The sequence below is a fragment of the Chrysemys picta genome, chromosome 2 (assembly GCF_011386835.1).
Source record: "Chrysemys picta bellii isolate R12L10 chromosome 2, ASM1138683v2, whole genome shotgun sequence".
In the NCBI taxonomy this organism is placed as follows: domain Eukaryota; kingdom Metazoa; phylum Chordata; order Testudines; family Emydidae; genus Chrysemys; species Chrysemys picta.
In genome coordinates this window covers 272,926,636-272,942,748 of record NC_088792.1, presented here as the reverse complement: position 1 = coordinate 272,942,748, position 16,113 = coordinate 272,926,636, and the positions used below count along the sequence as shown (strand labels likewise).

General features: G+C 38.7%; 1 protein-coding gene across 11 annotated transcripts in view; it reads left to right on the top strand.

Annotated features, from left to right (window-relative positions):
* ASAP1 (ArfGAP with SH3 domain, ankyrin repeat and PH domain 1) overlaps window positions 1-16,113 on the top strand; it is a 337,309-nt gene that overhangs the window by 202,238 nt on the left and 118,958 nt on the right. For all 11 annotated transcript variants that reach the window (XR_010599012.1, XM_065586133.1, XM_065586130.1 and 8 more), the window contains 5 exons: window positions 1,506-1,651; window positions 7,048-7,122; window positions 7,457-7,506; window positions 14,198-14,327; window positions 15,150-15,235. Coding sequence is in view for 10 of the 11 variants with exons in the window: in XM_065586133.1 (XP_065442205.1) it covers window positions 1,506-1,651; window positions 7,048-7,122; window positions 7,457-7,506; window positions 14,198-14,327; window positions 15,150-15,235 (487 nt within the window). In the remaining variant the exon portion in view is untranslated. The remainder of the gene's footprint in view (window positions 1-1,505; window positions 1,652-7,047; window positions 7,123-7,456; window positions 7,507-14,197; window positions 14,328-15,149; window positions 15,236-16,113) is intronic.

Sequence of the window (16,113 nt, the reverse complement as noted above, 5' to 3'; positions counted from 1 at the left end):
TTTACAAAACACAGTTGGGAAACAGTTAAGATTGCTACACATACCATATGTGTATCAGGACAGCCAGGCCATCAATTGTGGCTGGAATAGGAGCTGAGGCAGGAACAGGGGCAGAGGCGAGCAGGAGTACTCTGTCAGAAGTAGCAAGTAGAGTATCCCCAACAAGGTAACAATGTTGAGCATACTGGAGTTGCTCCTTTCATTAGGAGCCTGTATACCTGCATTGGAGTCACCTGGCTAGACACTTGCTTATGGATTGGCTGGGCCCTTAGGACTCGGGTAATTATCTTAAATGACTCATCAGACTCAGGCTCAAAACACTCATCACAATCTTACTCAAAACCACAAAATCAAGGAAATTAAAACTTAAGTTACCCACAGACACACGCTATCCTAGCTACCATACATCACAAACCATATACTTCAGTCTTAACTCTGCCCCCTTAACCTGCCCTTCTGCATGCACTGGTATACCAAGGTGTCCCTTTTCAACACTATTACTTGTTCATGTTTGGTATAGTAGTTTGTGTTGTCTGGGTAGTTGGAAGGCTACCCTAAAGGGCACATAGTGAGAGTTTTTCCTCGACAGTGGTACTTACTTGTGGAGACACAAACAAGCAGAAAGAAGGGCAGAGAGATGCCAGGGAAAGAGGAAGAGAAAAGAAATAGAAAATGTGTTAATACACAGTGATGGTTCTTAATTCAGAATCTCCTTATTCTTTAGGATTTTAGGATTTTATTCATAATTTTCTTTAACTATAGATTAGCTTCATAGTTTGGTTCTGACATCCAAACATGGTCATTTCAAAATTGTCTAAGCATCTTGATATCCTTGATTTGCAGTTAGTGTTTCAAAATTAAAATATAACATTCCTCGTGGATATGTTGTAGTAATATATTTTCTTTTCCATTGAGATCTACAATTAGAAAAATAAATTCTAACATTCTATTATGAATAATACAAAACATGAGGGCCGTTTCTTCTGCTTAATCTACAGATTGGGGGTCAAATATATCCCATATTTATACCTCTAATACTATTGACTTCATGGTTTGGTTTGTAATTAAACATTCTCCTATTAATAGTAGTAGCTATAACTTCATTTTGATTTTTATTCCCAAGTAAATTTCAATACATCTCACAAAAAAAGAAGATATTTATACTTTCTGAAAAACAAGCTAATGTTCCTACTTACATAGCTTTTTATCATACTTTTCTCAGTTATATTACTTTATTAATCATTGATAAATTTTGTATTTCATTGATTGTCATTACATGTGACCTTAAATTCAGATGGTGACATAAAAATAACTTCCGACTATATGTTAATTTTAATTTTAAAATAACCAGTTTTCAGTAAATGCAGTAATTTGTTTTTCTTGACACAGTGGTACTGATTTGTGAATTCACCAGTTTGGTTTCATTAATACTCTGTAGTAAAGTCTAGATTTAAAATAGATAGTTATAGGAAAGAAACTTGCTAATTTTGAACTTCTCTTTTCAGATCATGTTCAAAATGAAGAGAACTATGCACAAGTATTAGATAAATTTGGAAGTAATTTTTTAAGTCGGGATAACCCAGATCTTGGCACTGCTTTTGTTAAATTTTCAACACTTACTAAGGAATTATCAACGCTGCTGAAAAACCTGGTAAGGAGTTTTAAATACGTTATTTTTATAAAATGATTCAAAACAAAGTACAATAAAGCACCTTTATTTTCCTGATGATTTGATTAACTATGTAAATATTCATCAGAATGTTGTCTTGTAAACAAATCAGCTAATTTTAAACTGAAATCAGTGTACGTGTACTACAGAAATAACCTCAATTACAGTTACACTTCAAAAACAGTTGGAAAGAATAAGATACATATTACACATACTGTATTTGGTTATGGTAATGTCTAGTCAGATGGAATGATGAAAGTGTGAATTGATGCACAATTAAGTGACTGGAAGAATCCTACAATCCTCTATAATTCCTACGGGGGTCTGTATAGAAATCCTAAAGAAGGCTAGATCTGTCAGAATTTCTGTCTATAAACCTGCCTATTTAAAATAATAATACTAATGGTTAAAATTTTCCTAGTCCAGAAACTAAGTCAATTTGCAAAAAAGTTAAACCACTCACTTCTTTGCTAGCAGGTCCATTTAAAATAAGGGTTCTTGGCAGAGAACCACTCACTTCAAAGAAAATCAGAATCCTATCTGACTTCTCTGCAAATCAACATCTCTCATTTGTCTGTCCACGCTGGAAGAAAGACAGGATGCCATGGATGTGGTTTAATTCGACCATAGATTTGTTCACTTATATATTTGTTCACTGCTGGGAGTGCCCAGCAACAAATTGTACAGTGTGAGGAGGTGGGGGTCAGCTCCTTGCTGATCCAGACAGAGAAGCCCCAAACCCTCTTCCTCAGCTCTCTTAACGGGGGACCAGGAAAAGGAGTGTGGTTGGTTCCCCTCTGACGAGACCTAGGAGCCCAGAGCCCCAAACCCCACTTTTTCAGCTTCAAGAAGGGATGCTCTCCTTCAAACTCTTCTCCAGTTCATTTTATCTGATAACTATCCCTGCATTGGACATCCACCACAAGTTTTATGTCTTAAGTTGTGACATGATAACCTAACCCCCCTACTCCACCCCAATGACTCTGGGAAAGCACTCTGGGGTTACTGGCTGGCTGGGGGGAGATGAACCACAGCGCCCCCTGACCATGGGGTCATGGGCGGTCGCCCACCCATAAGGCTGGCCCTGCCAACCCCAAAAAGTGATGACCCTCCCCCCATACCATGCGACCCTCCTGTCTCCACCTCCCACTGCTCTCCGGCTGCCCGGCTCTGAAGGCAGTGCCCCTGTCAGCAGTAGCGCAGAAGTAAGGGTGGCAATACTGCAACTTCACTACAATAGCCTCACAACCTCCTCCACAGCCTCTTTTGGGTTAGGACTCCCATGGTTATAACACCATGGAATTTCAGATGTAAATATCTAAAAGCATGGAACTGACAATTTTTAAAAGCCTTTGACTGTGAAATTGACCAAAATGGACCATGAATTTGGAAGAGCCCTATTCATAAGTAACAGGATTCTCTTATAGTTTTGAGAATATGAATAGATCAATATACTTGGTCTTTAGTCTCTGTAGAACTTTCTCTTGCACTCATACACTCTCTTCACTCCCCATTAAAGTCCACAGTTAGGCTGAGATAACATGGAAGTGTTATCATGCTTGTTTCTTGAAAAGTATTTCTTCCAGTTACTTTGATTCCATTGAACCTGTCTCCCTTTGGTAGTTGTAAACTTGTGCTCAGGAATGCACTATAGCAGACTTCTATAGGATTTCATACACAAAATAAACCTGGGCTTAAAATACTATTGTTTTATCTATAGAAATGCCTCTAAAAATAGCAGACGGTCGCATTGGATAGAGAGTACTTTCCAACGTAATTCTTTCAGAGCAGCTCAATGTAACATTTAGTTAATAAGACGTGTGCATCAAGGGAATGGAATCTTCATCCAGACACTTACTATTCAGTTTAAAAAATGTTTGGAGTGCTGACAAAGTCTGTCCAATGGCATCTAGACTCAAATACTTCCAAGATTCTCCTTTAAATTCAGATCCCTGCAAACTGTAGCAATGTATGCTTTTTCAGAGGTTTTGGGCATTTCCTTATTTTGATGACTTCCCCTTTGGTTCATGGTCTTTCAAATACTGCAAAATTCAAATACCAGAGGGATTCTGATCACTGGCTCATGTAACATTAGTATATCCCTAAAAGTTGATATATCCCTGGAGACTCTTACTTTTAAAAAAGGCCAAGTTTTTTATTTAAACATGGAAGCTGCAGGCTCTGGTAACTTGGCAATATAAAAGCTACAAAAGAATCAAGATTTTGAAGGTGGTCAACATTTTTCTGAGTTTATCTGGCGATTTATTATTTAATTAAAATTTGCTCATTTTTGCATGCTGATAATTCTTTCTATATTCACACCTTAGATTCAGGAATTTTGTCAGGGAAGTTTTGCTAAATCTAGAGATAGATACCTTCAAAGTCAAAACAGTGTTAGGGAACATAATAAATGGCAGGATTATTTTGTCTCAAGTAGCTAAATTTAAAGGCACTGATGAACGAAGGGCAGGAAATGAACAAAGGAGGATTGAGGAACTCCAGATGGATCTTTTCAGTCTTTATGGTTGGACAAGATAGTGGAGGAAATTAACACTGAGAAATGATTATAATACTCAGAACTTCAAAGATATTAGTGCTTTGCAAAAGCTAGAATCAATTAAACTTTACTACAACTCTGATGTTTTGGGAAAGTGACACAGCAAAGTTCAATTACTTGCTCAGAGTTACACAACAAATTAATAGCAATTAGGAATAGAAGCCAGGAATTCTTATGCTGTCCACTGCTCTGACCACTACATTCACTACCACAAGAAAGAGTATTCATAATTATAAGATGTATAATGAATCTGAGACCAAAAATGAAATTTAGCAGGAATGATTTCTAAAGGAAATCCAAATGTGTTATGAAAAAAAAATACTACCCAGAGTCAAAGAATCAGAAAATGATCCACATGAACTCTCTAATCAAAAGCAATATTGAGAAGTATGCTAGTTAATTAGGTGAATGGAGATATGGGAGAAATAATGGCACAGTTGAAATGTTAGTGGTAAGTGCAAAGCAACACACATCAATAAAATCAGTTTATATATATTTTTCTTATGGATTTTCATGGATTAACATTAGATAGTATCCCTCAGATACTACGATCTGAGAGTCATAGGTATTTAGTGAAGATTGACTATGTGTACAGCAGCCATCACAAAGGCTAATATGGTATATAGTATGCTAGAGTGCATTAAAAGGGGGTAGAAAATGTAACCATAAGTATTTTAAATCAGTTCTGATTATCACCTTTACATTTGCATATTTAATTTGAAGAGTTGAAGAAAAGGGCAACTAGGATGCTAAGTGATCTGGAGAACTTATGTAAAAGGAGAGACTAGGATGACTTTGGTCAAGATTTTCAGAAGTGAATAGTGATTTTGGATGTTTCAATTTTTGGGTACCCAACTTTTGTAACATCTTAAAGGTCTGATTTTCAGAAAGTCCTGAGTACCACTTTTTATACAGCCTTTAAGGCATTTCAAAATCACTAGAGCTGGAGGGTAGGAAGTGATGAGAGAGTATACGTAAATGAATTGTTTAGTAAAATTCCAACCCCATATATAAAAATAATGGATAACATGGTGGAATGACTGTTAGGAAATTTGGAAATGATAAATAGGAATGTTTATCGGCATATAACTAATTTCATGTTAATAAAGAACACAGTTAAGAGTGAGATATTTACATAATGAATATAATATAAGCAGTGTCAAAACTTTTGAGGTACAATGCCCCTAAGAGCACAAATAAGTTTTTTCTTTACAATGTGGGATATTTCCAGGTTATTCAGAGCATTCTAGTTTTTTTAATTGATATGTTAGGGAAAAAAATAAGAGAAACAAACTGCATAAAAAGGACATATTAAGTAAGCTTCCATTTTACTGGAGAAACCAGACTATCATAAGTGGGAAGCGGCGCGGGCCGAGGGATGTGCTGGCCGCGGCTTCCCGCTGCCCCCATTGGCCCGGGACAGCGAACCGCGGCCAGTGGGGGCCGCGATCGTCCGAACCTGCCGCGTCAGCAGGTAAATAAACTGGCCCGGCCCACTAGGATGCTTACCCTGGGGAGAATGGGGTAAATATATTTGTATCTTATAATAACTGCAAATAGTAAGGGCCTCAGTATTGTTTAATAGAAAATATGCTGAGACATTAATTGCATTACTGCTTTGGGGAAGGAACCCCACTTATTGAACAACCAGTCTCACTCCTGTGTGGTCTCCCTTCCAAGTTTTGAAACACCTCCAAGCTACTTTTAGTGACGTGAGGACAAACTTTTTGTATGGATATGAAAAGCTAGAATGTATGTATTTCATTTTACTGACATATAACTCAAGACCATTGTAAAGAAATTCCTTCCAGGATGCTTGAGTGTATGTCATGTGAATTGCAACCACTTTGAATTCAAGGATAATAATCAGTTCTAATATCTGTGAGTCATAAAAAGGATGGGATTTGAAAGAATGCTGACAAACTGTATTAGATGAAGAAGATATCAATAACTAAGCAGTAGCTCATGTTCATGATCCTTCCCCCCAGGCATATCTTTCAGAGGCTGTGATCATCCCCAGAATCACATTCTAGGATATTGTTTTCAAACTTCCTTAAATTAACAAACATGCCAACTTAAAATACACTTTTTGCTATATTTTGTGGAACTTTCCCTTCAGCCCTGTGGAGCCCAAGTTGGCTAATGACCTTTCATGTCTGAGTTGTGGTTTTATTTATTTATTTATTTTTTTTTTAAAAGCAACAATTGATAAGCTAGAATTGCTCCATATCTTTTGTTTGTTGTTTGGTGAACTGTAAGAAAAGCCTTATTGACCCAGAAGCCAGCATATGGGCAGGGATGGTGTCCCTAGCCTCTGTTTGCCAGAAGCTGGGAATGGGCGACAGGATGGATCATTTGATGATTACCTGTTCTGTTCATTCCCTCTGGGGCACCTGGCATTGGCCACTGTCGGACAAGATACTGGCCTAGATGGACCTTTTGGTCTGACCCAGTATGGCTGTTCTTATGTTCTTAAATTGCTCCCCAAGTAATGTTCTATTGCTTGTTAGGGAAACTGAAAATTACCTTGATCTGTTTTCTGGACTTCCGTCATCTGTGAATTTTAATTTCACTTTTCATGTTTCCCTGAATGTCCATAAGTTTCCTATATTTTTTAATGCTTCTGTTTCCATCCATGTACATGTTGATTAACTCTTTATGGATCTGAATTTGCTATTAGTGTGGAACTTTTTTTTTGCCCCAGGTTCAGCTACATTAGATAGTGAAATGAAACAAAAATATGTGTGCAGCATATTTGTTTAAATCATGATATTTATGAGTTTCTTTAAACTCAACTAGTGCTTTTTCTTCATTTTCTTAGCTCCAGGGCTTAAGCCACAATGTTATCTTCACTTTGGATTCTCTCTTAAAAGGAGACTTGAAAGGAGTTAAAGGGGTAAGTGTTCAGCGAACCTAGAGTACTTTCAGGGAAACATTTCAGGGTTGCCTAGATTTCTTACTATCCATCCATGCATCCAGATTCTTATGTTGGCACTTATTCTCATCATATCTGCATGGATTCTGCTAAGTATAATGCATGATTAAAATTCCATTTGGAAAATGTGTGGTTCATATCTGTCTTAAGATCCGTGAGAAAGGAATATTTGAAAAGATTTAAAAGAAGAGACTTAAAAATGTCATTTATGATTTTTGGAATGATATCTTAGTTTTAAACTTACAATTTAAAAGTGTTTATAAACATATTTTAAGTGCATTTTCTGTTTCCTAAGGATCTTAAAAAGCCTTTTGACAAAGCCTGGAAGGATTATGAGACCAAATTGTAAGTATTCTTCATTTTGTCATAATTCATACAAAGAGAGAAAACACTTTACTGTCAGAGAAGGGAAACCTTTTATGTTCTAACCTTGATGATTATAATACTGAGGCTATCTGCCATTTATCTTAGTTTTGGTAGATGACTCAGACTTATGTAGCAGGTCACTAACATTCTTGGACTTTCATTCTTGTTCAGAACTGTTCATTGTTACCATTGATGAACCTGTAAAGATGAAGGATTAAGAATGGGTATATTCTCAATGCCATGAACATCACATTAGACATATAAACTTCAGTGTTAATGGAAATTCAAGCTTTTATGTATTCCATTGAAGAGTTATACCTTATGCCTAATATTCCTCTGGAATAAGGAAGAAGACTGGGTTGCTGATCAAGCCATTAATATTCTAGTTGGGACTGTATGTTTTCAGTTGGTATACAGACATACAAACTATACACCATATATATAATATCTAGACACGGCAGATACAATAAAACTTCTGTGGACATGTGACACAGGTGTTATAGATTAAAAAAAATCTTAAAACAGCTGCTCACACACTCTAGTCTTAAGCAGTATACAATAGGATAAAATAGTCTGTGTATACAGAAGGAATATTAGTTATAAGAAGTGATGAATAGTCAGAAATGAAAAAGCAAATAAAATAATTACTAAATCATACATTTGCAATATTTTAGGTATGTATACTAGTTGTAATGCAAAACTAATTTTAAATAAGTTTACAAGGACAAATCATCTTTACCTCTGGGACGCTTCAGTTCATAATGCCCCTAACTCAATGTGTGGTAGTTTTATTTCTGACCCATCTCTTGGTGCATAATTCAGGCATCTGGGCCCATGATAATCTGTTAGTGCATTCAAGGGTAGACGTGATGGAACTGAGTTCTGGATTGGCATTAGATTTTGGAGTGTTATATTAAAAATTCAGTGTCTCTTACTGAGAGTGGTTGTAGACCCTGGGACAAGGTTAAAAGGATGGTTGGATAAGTGATATAATTTTAAACAATATTATTTTGGATAGATGTCAGCAGTGGTGATTTCGTTGACAATAATTAGTGTACACTTCATGTTGGGATTAATAATGTGATTAAGGGACGCTTTATTACTCTATTTATCTATCTTCTTCCTTATGTTTCTCCTATTCATCACATTATTTGCCTTGCTCTCTATCTATAGTTTATATGTAAGCAGGAAAAAAAAGAGAATGATTGATTTTTATTAATGTTAAATACATAATTTTAGCACTGAACCCAGATATTTTAATATTAAAGTCTCATTACAAATATTAATCCTTGTAAATTAGTAAATAAATATTCTCATCTTCCAGAGGAATCTAAGGCAAAAGGATTAATGTCCAAGTAAAAAATGTTTTTTTACTAAACTGTGTATTCAGTCACATCTGCATATGAAATTACTTTTTATTCCTGCTAGCTCCGGAGAGCTGTGGCTCACTCTTCCATAAATATGTTGAATATTTCTCTGGCCCATATATTTTCAATGGAATAGCTGACTGTATACATTTGCAATTGCTGGGTCAACTCTTACATTCCGTGATACCTATGGAACTCTGCTAAGGCCATTTGGGTTGTGCAGATGTCACTAAGAGCAGAATTTGGTATATAGAAGCTTTTCTGGTGATACATAAGCCAAACAGAACACAGCTTGTCTGTGAGATCCTAAGCTGAGTTTCCAGGGCTGATGGAAAAATTTCTACTTCTTCGAGGAGTGTCCCTCTGGGTGCTCTACTTTGTGTCTTGATGCCCTGCGCTTGTAATCGGAAATCTGTGATAGCTGTGCCCAGTTGGTGCTCCAAGTGGTTACATAGCGATGTGCAGCCAACTGTCCCTCAGTTCCTTCTCTACTGCCTTTGTCTTGAGTTGGAGCGATCAGCAGCTCCCCCTCTTACCTCATATAGGATTAACAGAAGATAGTTCATAGTTGTTCCTTGATAGTGTTAGTTTAGCTGTAGTTAGCTACCGTATCCCCTTGCCTTACTGTAATTTCTTTTATTTCTTTCATTCAAAAAAACAATATTTTTCCTTTTACCTTCCCTGTCTACTCCTGTCTCTCTGTCAGGCAGACAGCTATAGCCTCAAACAGGGTTTATCCCTGTTTTTTTTCTTTTTCTTTAAGAGACCGACTCTCTCAGGCATGCCCAGCTGACCTATTTTAAACCCTGCCTGACTTGCAGACTCTCCATACTGGTCTCTGACGGCCACACAGTGTGTCCGCTGCCTCGGCGAGACATACATTACTCAGAAGTGCCCACACTGCAGAAAGCTGACAACCAGGGCAAGAAAAACCAGGGATCTCCAACTTAAGCACCTTGTGATAGAGAAATCCCACAGGCCAGCCTCGGACCCAGAGTCCAGGACACGCACTGGCCAACGGTAGCCAGCGGCAGCCTCTGACAGGGGTTCTGCTTCAACAACGGCTGCCAAGGAGCCTGTTCCAAGAAAGGCTACCAAAAAGTGGTTGCAGACATCCTTGCACCGAGAATCGCCTAAGAGAAAACAATCTGCAACTGAAAAATCTTCCCCGTTACCGACGGCACCAAGATCGCCAGACTGTAAGGCACCGGGAACGTCCAGTACCGAGAGTTCCCGAAGAACTAAAGACCCTATGTGGGCAAGCTCAAATGGAGTTTCACACAGTAAAGTGAAACCTTCCAGCTCTGCACCCACGGAGCCAAAGAAGACCTCGGCACCAAGCAGTACAATGGCACCACCTGCTGTACATATACCGCATAGCTCTCAATCCTCGGCACCGGCAGCTGCAATTCATACTCCCAGGCCATCCATAATGCCGTCCCCGGCACCGAGCCTCACGGTCCTGCAGCAATTCATGAGACATGAGACCTGATATTGGCCTCAACGCCTGAATCTCCTCTACTCGGTACTGAGGGTATCCCATCCAGATCGGTACCAATTCAGCTGAATACTCCTTGTGGATTAGTCCCTCCTATCTCCAGTGATGAGGAAGAAGAGGATGATGCAGTAATATATACTCCTTGCCACTCCTCACCCAATCCTGGACCATCTCACCACCAACCACCTGCAGATATTCGAGACTGGTATGGTCACCCATGGGCACTGCCCCCCATACCATTCCCACCTAACTGGCCATACTGGAATCTGTGGGCAATGTATAGGGCCCAACACCGCAGGACCCTAGCCTGCCTAGGTCCAGAACAGCATGATCCCCTTCACCAACTGTCCCAGCACCCTCAGAAACACAAGAGGAAGAGACTAAAGAACCTGAGGACACAGCTGAACATGAAACTTCGCCACCTACTCACCTCTCATCTTCGTCACCAGACAAAACCATAATGCCACCACCCACCACTATGGGGGATGATTTCAAATCCTTTCAGGACCTCTTCAAAAGGGTAGCTGAATCTCTAGACCTTTTGTTAGAACTACTATCATAAACCCAACATAATCTCACAGACATATTCCAGGCATCCCGAGAAGCAAAGATAGCCCTGCCAATTAATGATGCTATTATGGAGGCTGCAAAAATAATCTGTCAGACACCGGCTACAGCACCACCCTCATATAAGAGGTCTGACCAAAAATACTATGTGCCGGCTAAAGGGGCTGAGTTTTTATCTACACACCCCGCACCAAACTCTTTAACAGTGGAGGTGGTCAACCAAAGGGGAAAACGACACCAGTCCAGAACGACCACGTATGATAGGAATTGGAAAAGGTTAGACCTTTTCGGACGAAAAGCCTATTCCTCTGCTATATTTCAGTTCCGCATAGCCAATTATATAGCCCTACTGGCAAAATACACACACAATGTGTTCTCCAAAATGTCCGAATTTATTGAAAATTTTCCAGATGACAAAAAAAAAAACCACAAGGCGATCATTTACGAAGGGTCTCTTATTACCAGGACGGCCCTACAGGCCTCCCTGGATTCTGCAGTCATGGCCAGCATGATCCATTGCGACATCTGTGGTCATGCACCGTGCATCTTGGCTCCATCTCTCCGGGTTCCTGAGGGAGGTTCAGGCAACGGTCGAGGACTTACTCTTCGAGGGTCAAAAACTATTCACAGACAAAACTGATGTGTCACTACAAACCCTAAAAGACTCAAGGGCAACTTTAAAAACCCTGTGCATTTATGTACCTGCAAACAAAAAGAAACAGGGCAGGTTTTACAATCAGAGATTCCGGTCAACACCATACTCTCAACCCCACAGGCAGTATGACCAACCGTGTAAACAAAGACAGAACAGACGTCAGCAGAACCCACACTTGTGTGCAAGCATCACACAATGGGGGATCGCTCATTTGTGACTTAGCAAAGCACACCAGGATGTGTCTGGGCTAGTGTTTTCCAGACACACAGACTGAGGATATAAAATACAGTGGCAATGTGCTTTTGCCTTTCTCCTCTCCTCTCACCTATGCTGGAAGTGACAAGAATGCTGGGAAGATAAAGACTTCAACTGAGGAGACTAGTCCCGGGCTTAAAAGGGAAAGCCTGTGTATTAAGAACTGTAACATCCAGTGGGGTGAGAAAACTGCTGGATCCAAATACTGCCTAGTCTAATAAGGTTTAAGATTTAGACTCGGCGCTTACCTCTTATTTTCTTTGGAACTATCTCTGACCTTTTGTACCCGCTACTTATAATCACTTAAAATCTATTTTATATTTTACCCAAAACAGTGTGTTTTAGTTGAAGTGCTTGGGAAATTTCAACTCAGGTGACAAAGGCTAGTGTGTGTCCTCTCCACATCAAGGGAGGGGCAGACTGGGTAATAAACTTATACTGGTCAGGCATCTGACCAGGGCAAGACAATACAGTCTAGGGTGCAATGCTGTGGGCTTGGGAGATTTGCTAGTCCCTTTCTCTGTGTGATTCGTGAATGGCTCTGGGAGCATTCATGCAATCTGGCTGGGTGTGGGGCTACACACGTTGTTGTGCAGAGTGATAACAGTACGTAGAGGGATTTTCTGCTTGTCACTAGCAAAGTATTGTGAGACAGCCCAGGCTGGAGAGTTAAGGGGGCACTGCGATACCCCAGTTCCAGGTTGTACCCTGGGGATTCTGTCACAGGTCCCAAGACGGATCCCTGAGGAACTCCACTAATAATCTCCCTCCAGGCAGATATTTCAATATGGCTTGTTGTAGTCTCACGTCTAACCAATTCCTTACCCACCTTTCGATTCTCATATTATAATCCCCATTGTCTACAGTTCAACTAATAATTTCCCATATGGAATTGTATCGAATGCTTTACTGAAATCTAGGGAGGTTAGAGCTACTGAATTTCCGTTGTCTAGAAAAATCTGTCATCTTCTTAAAGAAAGATCAGGTTGGTCTGGCACGATCTACCTTCTGTTGAATTTTATCTCAATTATCACTTACCTCTGTATCTTTAATCACTCTCTCTTTCAAAATTTGTTCTAAGACCTTGTATACAATGGAAGTCAAATCAATGGGCCTGTAGTTTCCCAGACCATTATGTTTTTCTTTCTTAAATATAGGCACTGTATTTGCAAATTCTCCAGTCATAGGGTACGCCCCCTGAGTTTATGGATTTATTAAAAGTCCTTGCTATTGGGCTTTCAATTTCATATGCCAGTTCCTTTAATATTCTTGGACGGAGATTATCCATCCTTCATTTGGTCCCATTAAGGTGTTTGAGTTTGGCTTTCATTCCGGATGTGGTAATTGCTGCTTCCTTATTCTCATTCCCATTAGCCGCTACCCCAAACTCCACATTATCCTTACTGAAAACTGAAGCAACGTATCTGTCATGCCATACCCAACTGGCAGATCTACCGCAGTAGGAATTTCTCCCAGGAGCATGAGTGGTTTCTGAAGCAACCTTTGTGTGCTGAGGTCCAGCTTTGCAGAATGGGGCATTCTGACTGTTGATCTTACTGTAACAAGAGACAACAAGAAGTGCCATCAATTTTGTTCTCAAGCAGGTCTCATCCCAGGCTCCCAAACGGACCCCTTCCACTTCAATTAGGGATTAGCTTTGATGTATGCTTCCCCTCTTCCCCAATCCCAGTCACCATAAAGGTCATTCTAAAGCTGAAGTTGGATCATGTCAAAATGATTCTCCTTGCTCCAGCTTGGCTGAAGTAATGTTGGTTGTCCGACCTTCTCAGTTCTGTTGGTTCAGCCTCCCATATTACTTCCGCTTCATCCCGACCTACTGACTCAGCACCATGGTCAAGTTAGTGCTCTGCATCTCATGGTGTCGATGTTGCATGAGTAGATGAGGAGGGAGCAACAATGTTCAGAAGCTGTTTGACATATGTTGCTTAACAGATGTTGCTTAACATTAGGAAGTCTTCTATTATTACAGGTTATTGGGCCAAGTGGAGAGTTCAGCCAATGCTGGACTGCATTCAGGACATTTTGGAGTATCTATTACACCACAGTCTTCTGGTCTCTCATTCAGTTCGTTGATGGCTCGCTTAATAGTGATCTCAGCATTTCATCTGCAAGTCAGTTCTCTCAAATCACAAGATAGTATTGAGGGAACTTGTTCAAATATGTAGAGCTTAAAAATATGGGAGAATGTGTATTTACGGAGTGGCTATTTTGCCATCATGATGTTATACAGTGTATGTTTTAGTAAAAGTAGTAGATCTCATGACTGTGAAATAAGTTTCCTGAAATCTATTTTAACTATAATTGCAGCACAAAAATTGAAAAGGAAAAAAGAGAACATGCAAAACAGCACGGGATGATAAGAACAGAGATAACAGGAGCTGAGATAGCAGAAGAAATGGAGAAGGAAAGGCGACTATTTCAGCTGCAGATGTGCGAAGTAAGAAACAACTTTCACCATTTAATTATGTGACATATTTAATAAAGTGCCCTATTGATCCTATTAAAGAGGGGTGATGAAATTCTCTTGGTGGTGGAATTGGAAAATGCATTTGGCTGTCAAGTGGCTGAACTACATTAAAGATTCTTGTTCTGGAAATCCTATGCAAGACATAGCTTCGCCATTATCTCATTTTGAGTTTCAGTCCTCTGTTTAGATTGTTAGAGTAAGGATCTCGGGCTAAAGAAAGCATAGTAAGCAAAATAGCTTTCTTGGTCTTTAGGTGCAAAGGATTGCTGTTCAGGATGTCTTTTCTGATATATTGTTTGTAAAATTAGGAAATATTTGGTTGAGAATCTGGTGATGCCTGTTAAACTGACATGTTAGTTCAATCAATATTAATTGATGATGATTGCTTCTAAAATATGTACTAGTAACTTTTAAAATAGCTCTCTTTATATTTAATTTGAGGAGCAATCAATTAGCATTTGATAACATTCTTATTTTGAAGGAATGCACTAAATGTGATGTCATGAAAAGGCATGTCTTCCTACAATTTGAGAGGAAAAAAAATTCCTGCAAATGGCAAACTTGTATTAGAAATTGTTAAAATTAGTTCATTTGGGAGTTCTAAAAACATACTAATTTATTTTGTATATTCAGGTTTTAATCATTGTGTGGTTCAATGTTCTGTAAATCAGCAACCACAGAGATCATTATCGAATTAGTTGATCAGACTGGAGACAGAAGCTCTCCTGTTTGAACATAGCTGAAGATCTAACATACAAATATCATCAGCAAGTTCTGTTTTTATTTCTACAGTATCTCATTAAGGTTAATGAAATCAAGACAAAAAAAGGGGTGGACCTTCTCCAGAATCTTATTAAGTATTATCATGCACAGTGCAAGTAAGTATAACGCTTTAGATCATTAAATCCAATATTTCAGTTAAACAAATGTGTTTCTCTGCCTCCTTTTGCTACATTGTCTTGATGGTGTCTGTCTTTTGATGGTGGATCATTGAAGCATTTGACACTTTCCTGCAGAATAAATCTGACAACAAAAATGTGAACATTGCCTAGCTTTAACTCAAGTCCAGGTAATGTCTATTCCAAGCAGACTGTTAAATTGAGCCATTCTGAATACTTAATGATCAGTGCTGTCTATGAATTGAGAGCCAAATCCTCGTCCCATTGAATTTGATTTTAAAACATCAATATAATTCATTTTTTAAAAAATAGATTAACTAGTCTTTATGGGGGCAAAGTAATATGCTTACGTACCTGGAATACACAAGGAATCTAGAGCAGCCGCTTTCCTTGTTGTTTTATCTTTACTTTGTTGTATTCTGCAATATTTTTAGTAAACTAAGGTGTAACCTGCTATCATTTTTTAGTCCCCAAGCTGTTTGAAGCACTGTAGTGAAAACTTAACCATCTAAACATAATTTGGGTTATAGTGGTTCTTAATGTCGTTGCTTCAGTTCTTCGTGAATTCGCTTGAATCGTACCAACTGTAAAATAACTTTTGAATACAACTGAAACTGCCACCAGATTATCTTAAGATGGAACCTGAACAAATACCAAATATCTTTTATATTTGATTATAAGCAATGAATTACTGAATTATTCAATGTAGCTATTTAAAAAACAAGGCACATTTTTACAGTAAATATTCAGTTTTTCAGAAAGAATGTTGAAATACTTCAGCAGTCGCCCTTCTCACAGATTTTACTTCTGTGTTTTCTTTTTGTTTTTGTTTTATTGGCATCAGAAATTTTCAGCAT